Below are 19,387 nucleotides of genomic sequence, written 5' to 3'. Positions count from 1 at the left end.
AAATTATTCATCTTTTATGTAATTACTCCCCAATTTTAAGATTTTGTGATAATTGAGCAAACTGGTGAAGAAATGAACCACCATGGAATGAACACATGCCAAGTCTTTCAAACAATCCAACTAGTGCTATCAGATCTACATTCCAATGACCTCCACTAAAGAGCATTCTGGCAACCTTCAGCTGGATAAAAATAGTACACTTAACAGACATGTGACATTCAGACTAATAACGCCAGCATTGTAACTAACGTTATCTAATGGTGCGTTATGTTTGCTGCAATTTTTACATAGAAGTATTACACAGAATGTACAGGATAGAAACAGACCATTCAGCCCAACTGATCCACGTCAACATATATGTTCCACACAAGCCTCATTCAGCATTTTGATATTGCCTTCATATACTTTCATACCCTCATGACACCACAAGGCAGGGCACAACCAATAGGGTACTTGGGCACAATTGTTGTTATGTAGGCGTGTGGCCAATCCGCACATAGCAAGATCCCACAAACAGCAATAGGATAAGCTATCAGATCATCTGTTTTGGTGGCATTGAGTGAGTGTTGTTCAGGACACTGGGAGAACTTCCAACTATTCTACTAGGGGAGTTCTCCCCAGTGTCCTGGCTAATATTTATCCCTCAACCAACATCACTAAAACAGATTATCTGATCACTATCTCATTGTTGTTTGTGGGAGCTTGCTGTGCGCAAATTGGCTGCCGTGTTTCCCACATTACAACAGTGACTACACTTCAAACAGTACTTCACTGGCTGTAAAACGCTTTGGAACGTCTTGATGTCATAAAATGCAAGTTATTTTTTTCTTTATTCTTTGAATAAAGCCATGGAATCTTTAACATCCACCTGCACAAGCAGACATCTCAGTTGCAGAGTTTAAGAACTCATCTAAGAGAAGGCACTTCCCCTAACCTCACACTCCCTCAAGACTTTACTGAATGTCAGCCTGGATTACATGCTAAGTCCTGCAATGGGATTCAGTGGCAAGAGTGCCGTCAGCCAAGAAGCCATAATACTACAGACTCTGATGCGTGATGCAGTGTCGCTCAGCTTTGAAAAAGACTTGCATTTATACAGTGCCTTTCAGGACCTCCGGACCTCCCAAAGCGCTTTATACCTAATGAAGTACTTTTGAAGTGCAGTCACTGTTGCAATGTCGGAAATGTGGCAGCCAATTTGTGCACAGCAAGCTCCACAAACAGCAATGAGATAATAGAAACATAGAAAGTCGGTGCAGGAGTAGGCCATTCGGCCCTTCGAGCCTGCACCACCATTCAATATGATCATGGCTGATCATGCAACTTCAGTACCCCATTCATGCTTTCTCTCCATACCCCTTGATCCCTTTAGCCGTAAGGGTCACATCTAACTCCCTTTTGAATATATCTAACAAACTGGCCTTAACAACTTTGTGGTAGGGAATTCCACAGGTTCACCGCTCTCTGGGTGAAGAAGTTTCTCCTCATCTCGGTCCTAAATGGCTTACCCCTTATCCTTAGACTGTGACCCCTGGTTTTGGACTTCCCCAACATCGGGAACATTCTTCCTGCATCTAACCTGTCCAGTCCCATCAGAATTTTATATGTTTCTATGAGATCCCCTCTCATTCTTCTAAATTCCAGTGAATACAAGCCTAGTCGATCCAGTCTTTCTTCATATGTCAGTCCTGCCATCCCGGGAATCAGTCAGGTGAACCTTCGCTGCACTCCCTCAATAGCAAGAATGTCCTTCCTCAGATTAGGAGAACAAAACTGAACACAATATTTAAGGTGTGGCCTCACCAAGGCCCTGTACAACTGCAGTAAGACCTCCCTGCTCCTATACTCAAATCCTCTCGCTATGAAAGCCATCATGCCATTTGCCTTCTTCACCGCCTGTTGTACTTGCATGCCAACTTTCAATGACCAGATCATCTGTTTTAGTGATGTTGATTGAGAAATAAATACCGGCCAGGACACCGGATAACTTCCCTGCTTTTCTGAAAAACAGTGCATGGGATCGTTTATGTGCACCCGAGGGGGCAGACGGGGCCTCGGTTTAACGTCTCAACGAAAAAAGAGCACCTCTGACAGTGCGGCACTCCCTCAGTACTATACTGGGAGTGTCAGCTTATATTTGATGTTCAAGTCTCTGGAGAGGGACCTGAACCCACAACCTTCTGACTCAAAAGGAGCAAGTTACTTTCGTTCCTCCTTTTTTTGGTCAATTTTCTCCCCATTTCCTCTTTGGAAATCATTCGGCCTACTGGGGTCCAATAACACAAGCATTGGTCATCATCTCCTACTTTGTCCAGTGGCCATTCTTCATGCATGAGCACAGCAGTGAGCGTCAGCAGACTATTTGACCACTGGGGGTAGGAGACGGTCCTCTCTTCACCTTACAGCCGCATTTTGCAGCAGGGATCATTGGATAGCAATCATTTACAAGGCTCCATGCTGTTTTTCTTCCTTACCCAGTTAAGGGGCCAGGAGAACTCAACTGTGGCATCCCAGCTGGTGTGTGCTAGCTCAGCACGAATCAAACCTTCATGGGGAGAAAGGGGGGGCGCAGGAGTGCTGCGGAAGGAGGGCAAGTTATTTGAAATTTTCTCTACTTCCCTTCCTGGATCATTTCCCAAAGAGGAAGAGAATCAGCTCCAAAGGCTCTACCAACAATCCTCTGTAGCCATCTCCAAAGAGCCATACAGTGATGAATTGTCTTACAATGTCTTTCACTCCCGCCTTTGGTCTCACATGTATGCCTTACAATCCTCCGAGGAGGATCCCAGATCATCTGTGCAGTCCCAACAATCCAAATGCACAGATAAATATCCCAAATGCACTGCTGCACTGCAGTTCTCGAATTTGCGAGATTCGGATCTAACTCTGACCATCCACCACTATAATGATGATTCCACTTTCATTTTTCACTCATTTAGTCCTCGGAAGGTATTTATTAAAGGCTGAGATATATTTACACAGCTAATCGCTCGCCCAGAAAGCAATTCATAGATGAACCCAGAAAGCGAGAACCAGTAGATCATTGCACCAGTGAGACCCACCAAGCTCAAACCGGTCTACAAGCAAATTTATGGCCGGCAGAGTTTATAGAATCATAGAAATTTACAGCACGGAAGGAGGCCATTTCGGCCCGTCGAGTCTGCGCCAGCCGACCAAGAGCTACCCAGCCTAATCCCACTTTCCAGCTCTCGGTCTGTAGCCCTGCAGTTTACTGCACTTCAGGTGCACATCCAAGTACTTTTTAAATGTGGTGAGGGTTTCTGCCTCTACCACCCTTCCAGGCAATGGGCTCCACACCCCCACCACCCTCTGGGTGAAGAAATTTCCCCTCATATCTCCTCTAAACCTCCACCAAATTACTTTAAATCTATGTCCCCTGGTTATTGACCCCTCTGCCAAGGGAAACAGGTCCTTCCTATCCGTGCCCCTCATAATTTTATACACCTCAATCAGATCTCCCCTTAGCCTCCTCTGTTCCAAAGAAAACAGACCCAGTATCTCCAATCTTTCCTCATAGCCAAAATTCTCCAGTCCAGGCAACATTCTTGTAAATCTCCTCTGTACCCTTTCCAATGCAATCACATGTTTCCTGTAATGTGGTGACCAGAATTGCACGCAGTACTCCAGCCAGTGGCCTAACCAGTGTTTTATATAGTTCAAGCATAACCTCCTTGCTCTTGTATTTCATGCAACTAATAAAGGCAAGTATTCCATGCCTTCTTAACCACCTTATCTACCTGGCCTGCTACCTTCAGGAATCTGTGGACGTGCACTCCATAGTCCCTTTGTTCCTCTATACTTTCAGTGTCATACCATTTAACGTGTATTCCTTTCCTTGTTAGACCTCTCCAGATAAATTACCTCACATCTATGCAGATTGAATTCCATTTGCCACTGTTCTGCCCACCTGACCAGTACATTGATATCTTCCTGCAGTCTGCATCATTATCAACCACACAGCCTATTTTAATGTCACCTGCAAACTTCGTAAATCATACCCCCAACATTTAAGTCGAAGTCATTGATATATACCACAAAAAGCAAGGGACCCAGCACTGAGCCCTGCGGAACCCCACTGGCTATAGCCTTCCAGTCACAAAAACACCCATCAACCATTACGCTTTGCTTCCTGCCTCCGAGCCAATTTTGGATCCAGCTTGCCAATGTGCCCTAAATGAAAGCCAGCACTGATTTGTTAAAGGCCAATCATGTTTGAGCAACTTGACCGAATTTTTTTATGAAGTAACGGAGAGGGTGAATGAGTGAAGTGCAGTTGATGTTGAATATATGGACTTTCAAAAGGCATTTGATAAAGTATCACATAATAGACTGGTCAGCAATATTGAAACCCATGGGGTTAAAGGGGCAGTGGCAATGTATTTACAGAATTGGCTAAGGAACAGAAAGCTGAGTAGTGGTGAACGGGTGTTTTTCAGGCTGGAGGAAAGTGTGTCATGGTGTTCCCCAGGAGTTGGTATTAGGACCACTGCTCTTTTATTTTTATTAATGGTATACAAGCGATAATTTCAAAGTTTGCAGAGGTCAGAAAACTCAGAAATGTAAACTACGAGAAGGATTGTAATAGATTTTAGAAGGGCACAGACAGACTGGTGAAATAGGCAGACACAAGGCAGATGAAATTTAATGCAAAGTAGTATGAAGTGATTCATCTTGGTGGGAAGGAGAGGCATTCACCATCATAGGCAGTCCCTCGAATGAGGATGACTTGCTTCCACATGGGTTCACAGAAGTTTCAATGAAGGACTCGATGTTCCAGTCCTGAACTCCAATTGAAGGGTGGAAGATGCCTGTGCGTGGATTTTTTTAACCTGTCGTGGCTGTTGCACACCAGCCACCACACAGGCTTGACAGAGCTAGGCCTTGGTCCAGCGGCAAGGGTTAACCAGGACGACTGGAGACCAGCTCTGCTGCACGGACCTAGTGCGTGCACATATCGCAGTGTGGGCTGGCCGTGCTGCCCCTGGGCCCTCGGCTCTTCTGGGCCCCGTACCCTCATTTGCTGCACATCCACCACAATTTTTCGACGCTCCTCCGCCGCACCTCATATTCCTCATATACTGACCTATTGTCCACCTGCCAATCACAATGTTGTAACTAAACGGTACAATTTTAAAGGGGGCACAAGAACAGAGAGACCTGGCGGTGTACGTATACAAGTCTTTGAAGGTGACAGGATAAGTTGGTCAGGCTGTTAAAAAGGCATACGGGATCCTCGGCTTGATAAATAAATTACAAAAGCAAGGAAGTTATGCTAAACCTTTATATAACACTGGTTAGGTCCCAGTTGGAGTATGTGTTCAATTCTGGGCACCACACTATGAAGGATGTCAACGACTTAGAGAGGGTGCAAAGGAGATTTACTAGAATGATACCAGGGATGAGGGACTTCAGTTACACGGAGAAACTGGAGAAACTGGGATTGTTCTGCTTAGAACAGGGAAGGTTGGAGGAAGATTTGACAGAGGTGTTCAAAATCATGAAAGGTTTTGATAAGAGTAAATAAGGAGAAACTGTTTCTACTAGCAGGAGGATCGGTAGCCAGAGGACAAGGATTTAAGATAATTGGCAAAAGAACGAGAGGTGACATGAGGGGGAAAAAAAATTTGCAGCGAGTTATGATGATCTGGAATGCGCTGTCTGAAAGAGTGGTGGAAGCAGATTCAATAGTAACTTTCAATGGGGAATTGGATAAAAACTTGAAGGGGAAACATTTACAGGACTATGGGGAAGAGCAGGGCAGTGGGACTAATTGGATCTGAAAGGTTCTGCAAAACTAACCACGGAGACATGTGGCAGGGAAAATGGGAAGATGCCATGTTTAAAATGACCAACTGCAGCCAACAGCCTGTAAACCGCGGAGGATGATGGGACTCTGGCCACCTGTACGTAACAGACAGTGTTGCAGGGGCACGGAACCGGATGGGGGATGAGCCAGCTACCGTAAGGGGGAAGAGTGTACATTCGATTCTTCGAGGAAAATGGATACAAGGCAACTTGATATTTTAAAAGGACATTTCTCCAGCTTTGCGTGTAAAACCCTCACAGAAGAGGCAACATGTCCAGGCAAAATCTCTCCAGTAATACACAAGGCAACACAAAAGGTATCAGTTTGAATAATTAAACAAAGGCCCACAGGTCTGATGCAATCATTTTGGCCAACCCAGACAGAGTGGCACCTCTGTCGAGATAGTGAACAATCATCTTCATTCACCCCATCAGCGAGCAACAGGATACAGGTGGTGTGGCTACTCTCCCATTCCAGACAGATCGATACACATCGAACTGCCAGTCGCAACTTTTTTTTTATTCAAGGAAGACCCAAGACAATGGCATGCAGTTTTGGCGCGAAGATGAACGGACTATAAGAAAAAGCTGCAAAAACACACAAGAAGGTTGGGCGTTGAAGGTTGGGCGTTGAAGGTTGGGCGTTGAAGGTTGGTGTCAGCTTTTGCACTGAGTTGTAGAGTTGAGCTAAGAAGGTGAGTGTCAGTTTTCGTTGTGGTTGAGTTGAGTTAAAGGGGAGTTGAGTCAGCTCTTCACAGGGCCCTCGCTCTGGGGAAGGTGTTCTTAACTTCAGCAGCTATTTGCTTAGGAGCCAACTGAGAAGCAAATAGAAGAAACCGACGCAACATCGAGGAGGAAAACCGAACTGACCAACAACGTAAAACCCAACCCAGAGGGACCCCGAGCTGAAATAACTGGCCCCAGAACCCCGGAGTTGATAGGATTGAGTGTATAGCCCAAACCCCCTCACAGACTCAATTTAGGATAGGAACTGGTAAGAAGGGTGGAAGTGGGAGGTGGGGTTGTGTGTGAGTGGAATGCTTCAACCTCTTATCTTCCCCTTCCCTGTTGAGAATTTTTCGTGTTGTTAAGTGAGATTGTGCCATTACTGCTATTTACAACCTCTTCCTATGCCCTCTATCTTTGTGTTTAATATTCTAAATAAACAACATTAGCCATTCTGCACTCTTACCCATTGTGTCTGGTGCCTCGTTACTCACCCATCCTCATAAATCGCACGTATAGAACCTCAGGGGAGTGTAGATTCGAACCCACACCCCAAGCTTCCCTTACAGGGACGAATGGCCTCATTCTATGCTGCATCATTTTATGATATAATCTTTCACACCCTCAGGATGTCCCAATGCCCTGTAGAGTCAATGAATTACTTTTTTTTTTCAAAAAAAAGCGTAAACACCATTGGTATGCCAGCAAACAACAGTCAATTTGCACAGGGCATGGATTTCACAAGCAGCAAAAAGATAAATGATAATTTGGCAATACAGTGCTGCACTGAAGTATCAGTCTAGATTATATACTGAAGTCCTGAAGCACTGTTTGAACCCACAACCTTCAGCATCAGAGTCAAGAGTGTTACTACTGAGCCAAGCTAGTACGAAGGCCAATGCATCATAAATGCACTATCTGGGAAATCATATATCGTCCCCTCCTACCCCCAAACTGTTCACACAATATAGAACCTCAGTGGAAGCAAAATTATTTACTTTATCCTAATGTCCCATTTTAAACAAAATTAAAGGAACATTAATATAACTAATAAAATACTGGCCTGGAATTTGCAGTCCTGATGACGGTGAACTAACAGCGTTAATAGTTAGAACCAAAGGGATTAGGTGTAACTGGCTTTAAATGTGTATTGACTGCTAAACAAAGGTTACGAGTCTGGAAAAACTAATTGTAATTTTGTACAGTATCAAATGTATCCATTTTAATAAAAATTAAAATTAAGAAACTTAAAACAAGATTATTGTTTTTTTTTAAAGTTTGTTCATTTTTATTCCAGGTTTGCCGTTTCCCCATGCGAGAGCCCCAATCTTTATTTTGCTCTCTCCAACAGTTTTAAAAAGTTAGAATTTTAGGAGCTTACCCACTTCCAAGTCTGCTGCCCAGAATTGTGGTTTCATTGGCTGCACAGACAGTTTGTTGACGGCAGGCAATTCCTGCTGTACCCTGTTGACTTCAACGACGCGTCGGAAAACCCCAAATTCTCGACAGAGATCGCGAGATCTTTGTCTGACGCTTACTTCGGGGCCAGCGGCGAATGTCTGCTTCGTCACAGACCACGAATTTCGGCCCATTGTGTGGGTGCATCAGGTTTGGCCGCGTTTCTTTGCAGCACCGAACATTCTCTCCCACTTTCACTCCGAAAATACCATTTTTCCTCTTGGATTTAAGAAAAAAAGAACACTCTCCAATTCCAACTGATTCCCTGGGCCCCTGCTAACATAGAAATTTACAGCGCAGAAGGAGGCCATTTCGGCCCATCGTGTCCGACAAAGCCACACGGCCCTCGGTCAGCAGCCCTAACTGTTACATATAAATCTATGAACAATGACGGAAAGGCAAAGAGTACCCAGCCTAACCAGTCCGTCTCGCACAACTGCGACACCCCTTATACTGAAACATTCTACACTCCACCCCAACCAGAGCCATGTGATCTCCTGGGAGAGGCAAAAACCAGATTAAAAACCCAGGCCAATTTAGGAAGAAAAAAATCTGGGAAAATTTCTCTCCGACCCATTCAGGGCCAACTTGTAGACATAAATTTTCATCCACCCCTTGGGCTCTCTCCACGACCACACCCCACCTAATTGTGGCATTCGCCGCTTGCCCTTCATCACTCCGCACACACCCTCTGCTCCTCTAATACAGGGATTCTCTCGCTCCCCCCATCCCTCTGCTCCACCATTGCTGGGGAGTTCAGATCTCATCATGGCAAGTTGTGAAGCTCAATTCAATTAAACTGGTCATTTGTGACTGGCACCAGGAAATTACCATGAAATCTGCCAGATTGCGAGTTGGTTTTCTGAGGCAGAAGCCCAGAGTGTGTTCGGATACCTGTTATCGGCACTGTGCGACGATGTGAACTCGACTGGCAGTGCACCTTTACACTGCATATGAGGGGACATTTCCTAGTCCTGTCCTCATGAACCCGATTAATCATAGACGTGGAGAGATCACTTCCTCTGGCTGGAGAGTCTAGAACTCGAGGGCATAGACTTAAATGGCCACCCCCTTTTCCTGAGACTGAGATAAGGAGGAATTTCTACACTCAGAGGGTTGCAAATCTTTGCAATTCTCTACCCCAAAGGGCTGTGGATGCTTAGTTGCTGAGTATATTCAAGGCGGAGAGACACAGATTTTTGGACTGTCGGGGATTCTAGGGATATGGGGATCGGGCAGGACAGTGGAGTTGAGGTCGAAGATCAGTCATGATTTTATTGAATAGCGGAGCAGGTTCGAGGGGCTGCAAGGCCTACTCCTACTCCTGCTCCTAATTCTTATCCCAACAAACCAGATTCAATTACAGTCTATGCAAAATGGGGCATACTAAATGTGGCTATTGGGAAGTTTCATAAATGTAAGCAGGAAGTCAAAATACAGCCTATGTGAATCATTATTCTGTTTTCTGTAGCCATATACAATATCTTATGACGAACAGACATTACGGATACATTTTGCGAACTCTACCCATGGTGGCACACCTTGCTCCACCCTCGCCTGCCCCACCATGGTTTAGTAAAAGGTAACAAGCAGAACAATGATGATAGATCAATGGCAGGTTCACTGCACTGAGGAAGTAATGGGTGAATTATGGAATAGTCATTGAAAACCATCTTGGGTGAGCTGCAGCCTTTACTCCACCAACGCCGTAGTCACTGTAGCAAAGTGGTCTCTTCTCTTCAAAAAGTGCTGTAGTCCTTTAATCAATGTCTTGTTAAACAGCGAAGTGACAAAGATGTCTGTGCCTCCGACGCTGCAGTGAACCTCCCAGCACTTACCTTGCCGTGAAAAGCTTTACTGAAGATTGCCAATAAGCGAGGGTAGCAGAACATAATCTCCTCCACTGGTGCTTACCTTATGAACACTCTGTGGGTTTTCAAGCCAGGCAAAGTACATTTCCTCAACATAGTTCGAACTAGTCCCACTCAGAAAGGGCTCAGCAGCTACTGGCGCAGTATAGAAACGGCCGTGTTGAAACGTCCTAGACACTGCTGGCCCACTATGTGATAAACTTTTAATAGTCTGAGAGGCAGTCAATGGCCTCAATTTAGCAGCACAAGTCCTTAAACGATGCATTTTCACCTCCTGAACTCACCACAGTCGTGCTGGAAATCAAAAAAAGGGAAAAATTAGTATACAGTAACAAACATTGAAAACTTTCTTAAAGATAGTCAGTACATTAACCTGTTGCAAGTACCCGATATTCATATGATCAGTCCTGAAGAGTCAGTCTCTTCAAATTGTAATTGCTGGATAATGGAGGGTAGAAGCAGCTGTTTTTAATGGAAGACATGGTAGAAAGGACTTGGGGACAACCACAAAGCGAGACAAGAAGGCAGAGTTAAAATATTGGAACCGTACAAGCTACGAGAGTCCCAAGCTAGCTGGACTTAACTAGGTTGGCAGTATGGATGCTGCACTTGAATTGGGGGGTGGGGAATAGAAAAGAGAGTCAGGATTCTTCCCCTGACCGTACTCCTGCTGCAACGTGAGCATGTGGGTATTGGGCGAGGGCAGGTGGGGTCCAGCGGTGCCAGTGGACGAGCCTGCCCACACTCCAAGACCCCTCATCAAGAACACCCAGTTGATTAAAGTACTGCGGGCACCTTCAAACTGTATCCCAGCATGATCAGGCAGGGTAGGGGACAGAGTGGGAGGAGGCAAAAATAAAAACATAAAAGCCTTGTTAAAAAGTGTAGACAATTCACAAAAGACTATGTCAAACATAATGACCATTGAAGGTTCCCCAAATTGTTTATGCAGTTTCTCTTGGTAACAATTATGACGATGCAGTTTCGGTAACAATACACCAGTTACAGTAAAGAGCACTGGTCCAATGAGCCAATCGTTGCAGTTCCACCTCAGCGGAAATAGCTGGATTGGATTGAAGCCACAAGATTAACCCTTACCTTGCTAAGCGAGCACAGCAGAGGGAATTTCACCACGCCCAAACTCCTCAAGCACAGCAAATTCTGGAAGAAACTGAGAGATGGCAGCCATCTCTCTCTTGCCAAACAAACTGGTAGTTTTGGTCACAAATAAATGAGTTGAAGAAGTTCCACTGACCCTCCCCTTCGCAAGGCCTGCAGCATTACAGTACTTGTAGCGGAGCAAAGTAGATTTGACTGTGACCGCCATCACATGATATAACGCATACACCGCACTCAATAACAAATATCTCACAATTGCATCACTTTGGTTTTAAATTTTGCTTCTTGGGGGGAAATTCTGCTAGTTAAACAAGTGTTCTGGGCCAACATTTGTCCCTCAATCAACATAACAAACACAGATTATCTGGTCATTATCACATTGCTGTTTGTGGGAGCTTGCGATGCACATATTGGCTACCGCGTTTCCCACATTACAACAGGGACTACACTCCAAAAAGTACTTCATTGGCTGTAAAGCGCTTTGAGACGTCCAGTGGTCGTGAAAGGCGCTATATAAATCCAAGTCTTTTTCTTCTTTAAGTGCAGAAGTTAGTTGGGTTTCTGTCACACGGTCCAATAAATGAAATGTAGAGCAGTATTTATGCTGGCAGAACCCAGTAAGTGGGAAATATCTTACTTAGGATCTCTCAAAGAGCAATGAGCAGAGTATCCTCGGCATTATAATTGGTGGCGAGCGTCTTTAACGCAAGGATCTTGGCAGCCCAAGAATTACAGCAGCCATCAGCATTTCAATCACAAGAACTTCCCATCCCCCAACAGCAGCAAGATGAATCAGTCAGTTACTCCCTGTGGTAATAGATGAGGTCACCGGGGCGGACAAGACGTTTGGAATGAAATCAACTTTTACTGAGCCCCAAGCATCCACCACGCAAAACAATTTACATTAGAACATAAGAATTAGGAGCAGGAGTATGTAGGCCCTCTGGCCCCTCGAGCCTGCCATTCAATGAGATCATGGCTGATCATCGAACTCAACTCCACTTTCCCACCCGATTCACATATCCTTCGATTCCCCTCGACTCCAAAAATCTATCGATCTCAGCCTTGAATAAACTCGGACTCAGCATTCACAGCCCTCTGGGGCAGAGAGTTCCAAAGATTCACCACCCTCCGAGTGAAGAAATTCCTCCTCGTCTCGGTCTTAAACGGCCGACCCCCTTATCCCGAGACTGTGCCCCCTGGTTCTAGACACTCTAGTCCGGGGAAACAACCCTTCAGCATCTACCCTTTCTGCACATTTGAGGTGGATCGTGCTGAGGCAATTCTTTACTTATCAGAAACCTTTCCCCACGTTGAAAAAGTTATTTTCTTCGCCTCACATTCACTATCTGACAAATCAAGTGGGCGGAAAGGTAACCTGCTCTCGCGTATTTGCTGTGCTTAACTGGGCATTGGGAACAAGCAAGGGACTGGCCCCAAAATACAAGAGCAGGAGCTGGCTGAAAAGGAGAATTGCAGGTGTGAATCCACATCCCACTATTCAATGGCACAGTACAGTGTACAACAAATGGGAAAAACAGGACTTGCAACCTCAGGATTTTAAAATCCCTCCATGGCCTTGCCCCTTCCCATCTCTGTAATCTCCACCAGCATTGCAATACCCCCCACCCTCTCCCCCGGTATATCTGCGCTCCTCAAATTCTGCCCTCGAGCATTCCTGATTTTAAAAGCTCAGCCATTGGTGGTCATGTCTTCAGATGCCACCACCTCTCTTTCCTCCTTTAAAACGCTCCTTAAAACCTACCTCTGACCAAGCTTTTGGTAATCTGCCCCAATTCCTCCTTATATGGCTTGGTATCATATTTTGTTTTATAATGCTCCTGTAAAGTGCCTTGGGATGTTTTACTACGTAAAAGGCGCTATTTAAATACAAGTTGTTGCTGATTCAATGCATTCTGCAGAATTGAATTCCACCGCGGATTTGCGGTTAAACATGTTGCTAATTAGTTTTATTGCAATACTATCAAATACTTTAAGGATGCGTTTAAATTTTTCGTAGCCAATCTTTCCAATTCTTTGTCAGATCACAAACGCCAGAGGTCACCTTGCACACATCAAGGATCACCCTGCGCTAATGCTCTTAGCCAAAAGGCCTAGAGCCCAAGCACCGTTCCTGGAAGTACTGCAATACCAGGTTCGTGCCATGGAGCTGGATGGGTCAGCAACCCCACACACCTCCGTGGAGGTGGATGGGTCAAACCACCCCACCCACCTCCTATTTCCATTTATTTGTACTAACTGAAAGGCAGCCGTTTCTCTGATTGGCTCTCCATCACATGATCTATTGCTGAATGGTCCCCTGGGAGGATAAGCCACACCCTGAAGTTTGTCTGGAATGTGTAATTGGAACTGCCCAGCCCAAGTTCTGACTGACTTTCCAATTCAATCCATTTTGACTTCAGAAGCCAGAGGATAGATCTCCCCAAAAGCCACCAAGTTCCAGCCGAAGTCCCTTAACCCAGCGCAAGTGCATCCCTCCGCCAGCTGAAGACCCTTACCAAAGCACAAGACCGTATACCCCGCGCCCCCCCCACCATACATGGAGCATTGTGTGCGGATTGTTAGCAGGTTTATTGAGTGTGAAGTGAATAGCGACAGTGTCGTGACTTCTGGATTTCATCCGCCCAAACGATGTCCCTTGCAAGACACGCACCGAGTTTGCACAAACCAGGGGGTTCGAAGAACGTGATCCGTCTTCTCGGAGTCCCCTCTTATACCCGTCTCCCACCCACCCACCACCTGTGTCTCTCTTTTCTCCCCCCCCCCCTTCCCTCTCCAACCCCCCCCCCCCCCCGGGCTCTCACCATCCCCCCCAGGCCCCCATCCCATGCGCAGGAGCGAGAGTTAGGACAGTCACTCCAATACTTGATAGCCTGCAGGAACACATGGTACTGTACGGCTCACAGTGTTCCTTTTCCAAAGAGTCCTCAGAATTCAAAGCTCCTAACATATGCATGCACATATATATATAGATGTGAAAGCCATTTCAATCAAAACCCCATTTTACACTAGCTTAAATGGAAACTTTAATCTTAATCAAACTTTAACTTTAATCAAAAATCTACAACATCCTGAGTGAATCAGCTCAAATTAAAATGTCCTCCTCAACGTCCTAGTGCAACAGCTTTTCACAGGAAGATTTCAACTCGCAAGATTTAACTCATTTTGAAAATAATAAATGATCGAATCCAGTGAAGGAAGCATCCTAACTCCCGGTTTGATGAGCTGGACTGTCATGCTAAAATGTCATGCACTTTGAAAGGAAGATCATTAACAAACTTTATTTCTAAAGTAGCAAAATAGTCAAAAAGCAAATCAAACCTTAAAAGTCTAAAGTTTGATGGCATCATGATTCAATAGAATCACAGAAATTTGCGGCACAGAAAGAGGCCATTCAGCCCATCAGTCCACGCCAGCCGACAAAGAACTACCCAGCCTAATCCCACTTTCCAGCTCTCGGTCCGTAGCCCTGTAAGTGCACATCTAAGTACTTTTTAAATGTGGCGAGGGTTTCTGCCTCTACCACCCTTTCAGGCAGTGAGTTCCAGACCCCCACCACCCTCTGGTTGAAAGAAGTTCTCAACTTCCCATAAATATATGTACTCATGTCACTGGAGTGAGCCTTGAACAACCCCCCCCCAACTTTCTGACTCAGGGGCAAGAGTGCTACCAACTGAGCCACAACTGACTGTGTATTTAATCACCATCATAGGCGGTCCCTTGAGTCGAGGATGACTTGCTTCCATGTCAAAAAGGGATGAGTTCACAGGTGTTTCAATGAAGGACCTAATATTCCAGGTCCTGAACTACATCCTGAAGGGTGGAAGATGCCTGTGTGTGGATTTTTTTTTAAACATATGGTGACCGTTGCACACCAGCCACCACACGGGCTTGAGAGTTAGGTCTTGGTCCAGTGACAAGAATTACCCAAGTCGACTGGAGACCAGCTCTGCTGCACGGACCTAGTGCGCGCACACAGCGCAGTGTGGGCTGGGCCTGTGCTGCCCCAGGCACATATTGATGGAGTCCTGTCCTTGCATTACAAAAGTGAATATACTTCAAAAGTACTTTGTTAACTGTAAAGCGCTTTGGGATGCCATGTGGTCATGAAAGGCACAATATAAATGCAATTTTTTTTGTTTTCTCTCGATAGTATCTATCATGTCCTCAGGAGATGGATAAAACACTGCATAACCAATGAATTCTGAAGTGTAATCACTGTTGCTTGTACTTGGGCAACAGACTGTGCTGCACGTGGTAGTTGGGAGGGTGGCCGGGGTATTTAATAGACCTTCATCAATGACACAAGATTGAAGGACACCTCTGAAATACACGTGCGTGTGCTTTTAAGATAAATATGAAAGAATGTGGGTGTCAGTGATGCTTCAATTAGGTGATTGAAAGTGCGCGGTACAGCTCAATGATGACTCATTTGTCCTCCCATGATACACATCATGAGGTGCCTCAGGCTATGTCACGTCACATAGATATCATGGGCACAACATGCTCAAGATGCTTTTAGAAACAGATTGTCACCCACAGCAGTCAGCATATACCACTGCAAATTTTATATATATATTTTGAACAGGTAGGTCAGATGACTTGATTTGTGCATACCATATTGTGCCGATTATTGGCAGGTTACAGAGAAACACTGAACACCTTCTGCAACCTAGCAGTCACCAACGAACTGATGAGTCAGAGGGTGCATTCTTACTCCGAGGAAATATTCCTGCAGACTTTAGCTGGCAGCGGACAGGTGCATCAAAGAATCATAAAAATTTACAGCATTCGACCCATCGTGTCTGTGCCGGCCGAAAAAGAGCTATCCAGCCTAATCCCACTTTCCAGCTCTAGGTCCGTAGCCCTGTAAGTGCACATCTTAGTACTTTTTAAATGTGATGAGTGTTTCTGCCTCTACCACCCTTTCAGGCAGTGAGTTCCAGACCCCCACCACTCTCTGGGTGTAAAACGTTCTCAAAATCCCCTCTAATCCTTCGACCAATTATTTTAAATCTATATTCCCTGGTTGACCTCTCTGCTGAGGTAAACGGGTCCTTCCTATCCACTATCTAGGACCCCCACAATTTTATACACCTCAATCAAGTCTCCCCTCAGCCTCCTCTGTTCCAAAGAAAACCACCCCAGCCTATCCAATCTTTCCTCATACCTAAAATTCTCCAGTTCTGGCAACATCCTCGTAAATCTCCGCTGTACCCTCTCTAGTGCAATCACATCTTTCCTGTAATGTGTGGTGTATAAATAACGATGTACTGTAAAAGATTCCCCTTCCAGAGTGGTCCTGGGTAGGCTGCCAACAATTCAACTCCTCAGTTAACCAATCACGCCATACTGATCAATGTGAAAGAAAGCAAGTTCAAAGTTCAGTTACCATAATCAGCTGCACTTCATGACCAGACTACTTCTTCCCCATGGGCCGCAGACGTTTTAACGCTGCAGAAAGGCTCGTGAGACAACAACAACTTTTATTTATATAGCGCCTTTAACATAGTAAAACGTCCCAAGGCGCTTCACAGCAGTGTTATAAGACAAAACAGATAAATTTGACACTGAGCCACACAAGAAGAAATTCCAGCAGATGAGGTAGGTTTTAAGGAGCGTCTTAAAAGGAGGAAAGAGTGGCAGAGAGGTTTATGGAGGGAGTTCCAGAGCTTGGGGCCCAACTGAAGACACGGCCACCAATGGTGGAGCGACTATAATCAGGGATGTTCAAGAGGGCAGAATTTGAGAAGCGCAGGCAGCTCGTGGGGTTGTGAGGCTCAAGGAGATTACAGAGATAGGGAGGGACGTGGCCATGGAGGGGTTTGTAAACAAGGATTAGAATTTTGAAATCGACGCGTTGCTTAACCGGGAGCCAATGTAGGTCAGCAAGTACAGGGGTGATGGGTGAGCGGGACTTGGTGCGACTTAGGACACGGGCTGCCGTGTTTTGGATGACCTCAAGTTCACGTAGGGTAGAATGTGGGAGGCCAGCCAGGAGTGCGTTGGAGTAGTCAGATCTAGAGGTAACAAAGGCATGGATGAGGGCTTCAGCAGCAGATGAGATGAGGCAGTTTCCAGAGTTAAACTGGATCAGCACCAGAAGGAATCCGTTTCTGTGGAGCTCCATGCGTAATTCACAGATAAAAGGCTGGGATTACAAAAGACCTGTGGCCAATAATTTTTATTCCACTTATTAAAAAGTGTTTCGTTCTGCACTACAAGCTTGTTTTACTGCAGTACAGAAAGTTCATCGCTCCAGTTAACCACCTGATTTCTGGGAAAACTCGAGGGGAAAAGTTTGCATATACAAACTAAAATAATATGTTCCAACCATATTCCCCGTGGACAAATTCCGCAACACGGCACTGCTCATAAATTGACAACTTCACTCAGAGGCCATAGAATGGTGGCAGTAGTGGGAAAATGCCACTGAAGGGAGGCACTGCTCTGCTGAGGACACAGCTGTGGCACCTTGCTGAAGCGGTGTCAAAGGAGCTTTGCTGTACACGAGGGTGTATTATGCGTGATCTGGGAATGCATGACACAGGTACAACAAGATGTCCAAAAGTTGTAATTGGCTCAGATTTTGTGGTCAGAGGGTTAACCAAGGATTACGCCGCCTGCATCCAAACCAAATGTGCACTTGCCTCCTGGGAACCTTCTCCGAGAAGCTGCTGTCAGATACTGCAGAGTGGAACGCAGCACAGCAGGCCACGGATCTCGGGGCAGACCGTGTGCTTAAGCGTACCTGGGATCACGTGGGCCGATGATCCAATCAGCAATCAGAAGGTCTTTCATTCACCCCCATTATCCTATGACACTTGCATTCTTTAATTCATTTACGGACGGTTTGAGTGTAATTAAAGTTGGATGCGTATTTGGATCAATTAAAGACTGATCCTTTGATCTCCTTGATGGGTTTCTACTCTCTTATACAAACACAGGTATCAACATTGCAATGTTTAATCACAGCCACATCCAGTCAGACCATATCAGAAAAGCTTTCCAAAATTTAAACTGTTTAACAACGTACAGAAGTTAGCAGAAATACATTTGTCCGTTGACTGTCGCCAAAACATAGAAAATAGGTGCAGGAATAGGCCATTCGGCCCTTCGAGCCTGCACCACCATTCAATATGATCATGGCTGATCATGCACTTCAGTACCCCATTCCTGCTTTCTCTCCATACTCCTTGATCCCTTTAGCTGTAAGGGCCACATCTAACTCCCTTTTGAATATATCTAACAAACTGGCCTCAACAACTTTCTGTGGTAGAGAATTCCACAGATTCACAATTCTCTGAGTGAAGAAGTTTCTCCTCATCTCGATCCTAAATGGCCTACCCCTTATCCTTAGACTGTGGCCCCTGGTTCTGGACTTCCCCAACTTTGGAAACATTCTTCCTGCATCTAACCTGTCTAATCCCGAATTTTATGTTTCTATGAGATCCCCTCTCGTGCTTCTAAATTCCAATGAATATAAGCCTAGTCGATCCAGTCTTTCTTCATAGGTCAGTGTTGCCATCCCGGGAATCAGTCTGGTGAACCTTCGCTGCACTCCCTCAATAGCAAGAATGTCCTTCCTCAGATTAGGAGACCCAAAACTGTACACAATATTCAAGATGTGGCCTCACCAAGCTCCTGTACAACTGCAGTAAGACCCCCCCCCACTGCTCCTATACTCAAATCCTCTCGCTATGAAGGCCAACATGCCATTTGCCTTCTTCACCGCCTGCTGTACCTGCATGCCAACTTTCAATGACTGATGTACCATGACACCCAGGTCTCATTGCACCTCGCCTTTTCTTAATCTGTCACCATTCAGATAATATTCTGCCTTCCTGTTTTTGCCACCAAAGTGGATAACCTCACATTTATCTACATTATACTGCATCTGCCATGCATTTGCCCACTCACCTAACCTGTCCAAGTCACTCGTTGCTTGTGAAAAGCTGGCAGGATGACCACAACCTTGAAAGTGTAGATCTTTTCCTCACAATTGTTCTCTATTTACATAATGAGGGGAAAGTTGTACAACTTGTGGACCTACTTAAAACATATCAGTCATTCATTTTCTGGCAATACCAATAAGAATATCGCTCCAATTTGACGAATTCACAAGTATTGTATGTAAGCAGACTCCTGCGCCTGTTTGCACAGCCATTAAGATTTTCATACGTAACTGACGGGCAGTTGGCGGTCAATTAGCCCAACCCTGCGCCAGCGATGAAGATTTCTATGGCGGTGCGGATGCTCGGTCAAGTCGGAAGTTGACATCACAAGTTCGGGATTTAGTGCATGTGGAAAACCTGAACTCGCTGTCCATTTCAATACTCTTAGAGCACGCCACCAGACCGACGACA

The 19,387-nt window shown here is 45.3% G+C and overlaps 1 protein-coding gene across 5 annotated transcripts in view; it reads right to left on the bottom strand.

Annotated features, from left to right (window-relative positions):
• Window positions 1-19,387, bottom strand: part of LOC139235118 (2-oxoglutarate dehydrogenase complex component E1) — a 128,459-nt gene that overhangs the window by 100,081 nt on the left and 8,991 nt on the right. For all 5 annotated transcript variants that reach the window (XM_070866305.1, XM_070866307.1, XM_070866303.1 and 2 more), the window contains exon 2: window positions 9,925-10,175. In XM_070866305.1, coding sequence (XP_070722406.1) covers window positions 9,925-10,146 — 222 coding nt within the window. In that variant the 5' untranslated portion in view covers window positions 10,147-10,175. The remainder of the gene's footprint in view (window positions 1-9,924; window positions 10,176-19,387) is intronic.

This window comes from Pristiophorus japonicus, chromosome 22 (genome assembly GCF_044704955.1).
Source record: "Pristiophorus japonicus isolate sPriJap1 chromosome 22, sPriJap1.hap1, whole genome shotgun sequence".
NCBI lineage: Eukaryota > Metazoa > Chordata > Chondrichthyes > Pristiophoridae > Pristiophorus > Pristiophorus japonicus.
Note: the sequence above shows the minus strand (reverse complement) of the source record. Positions and strands in the feature narration are given on the sequence as shown.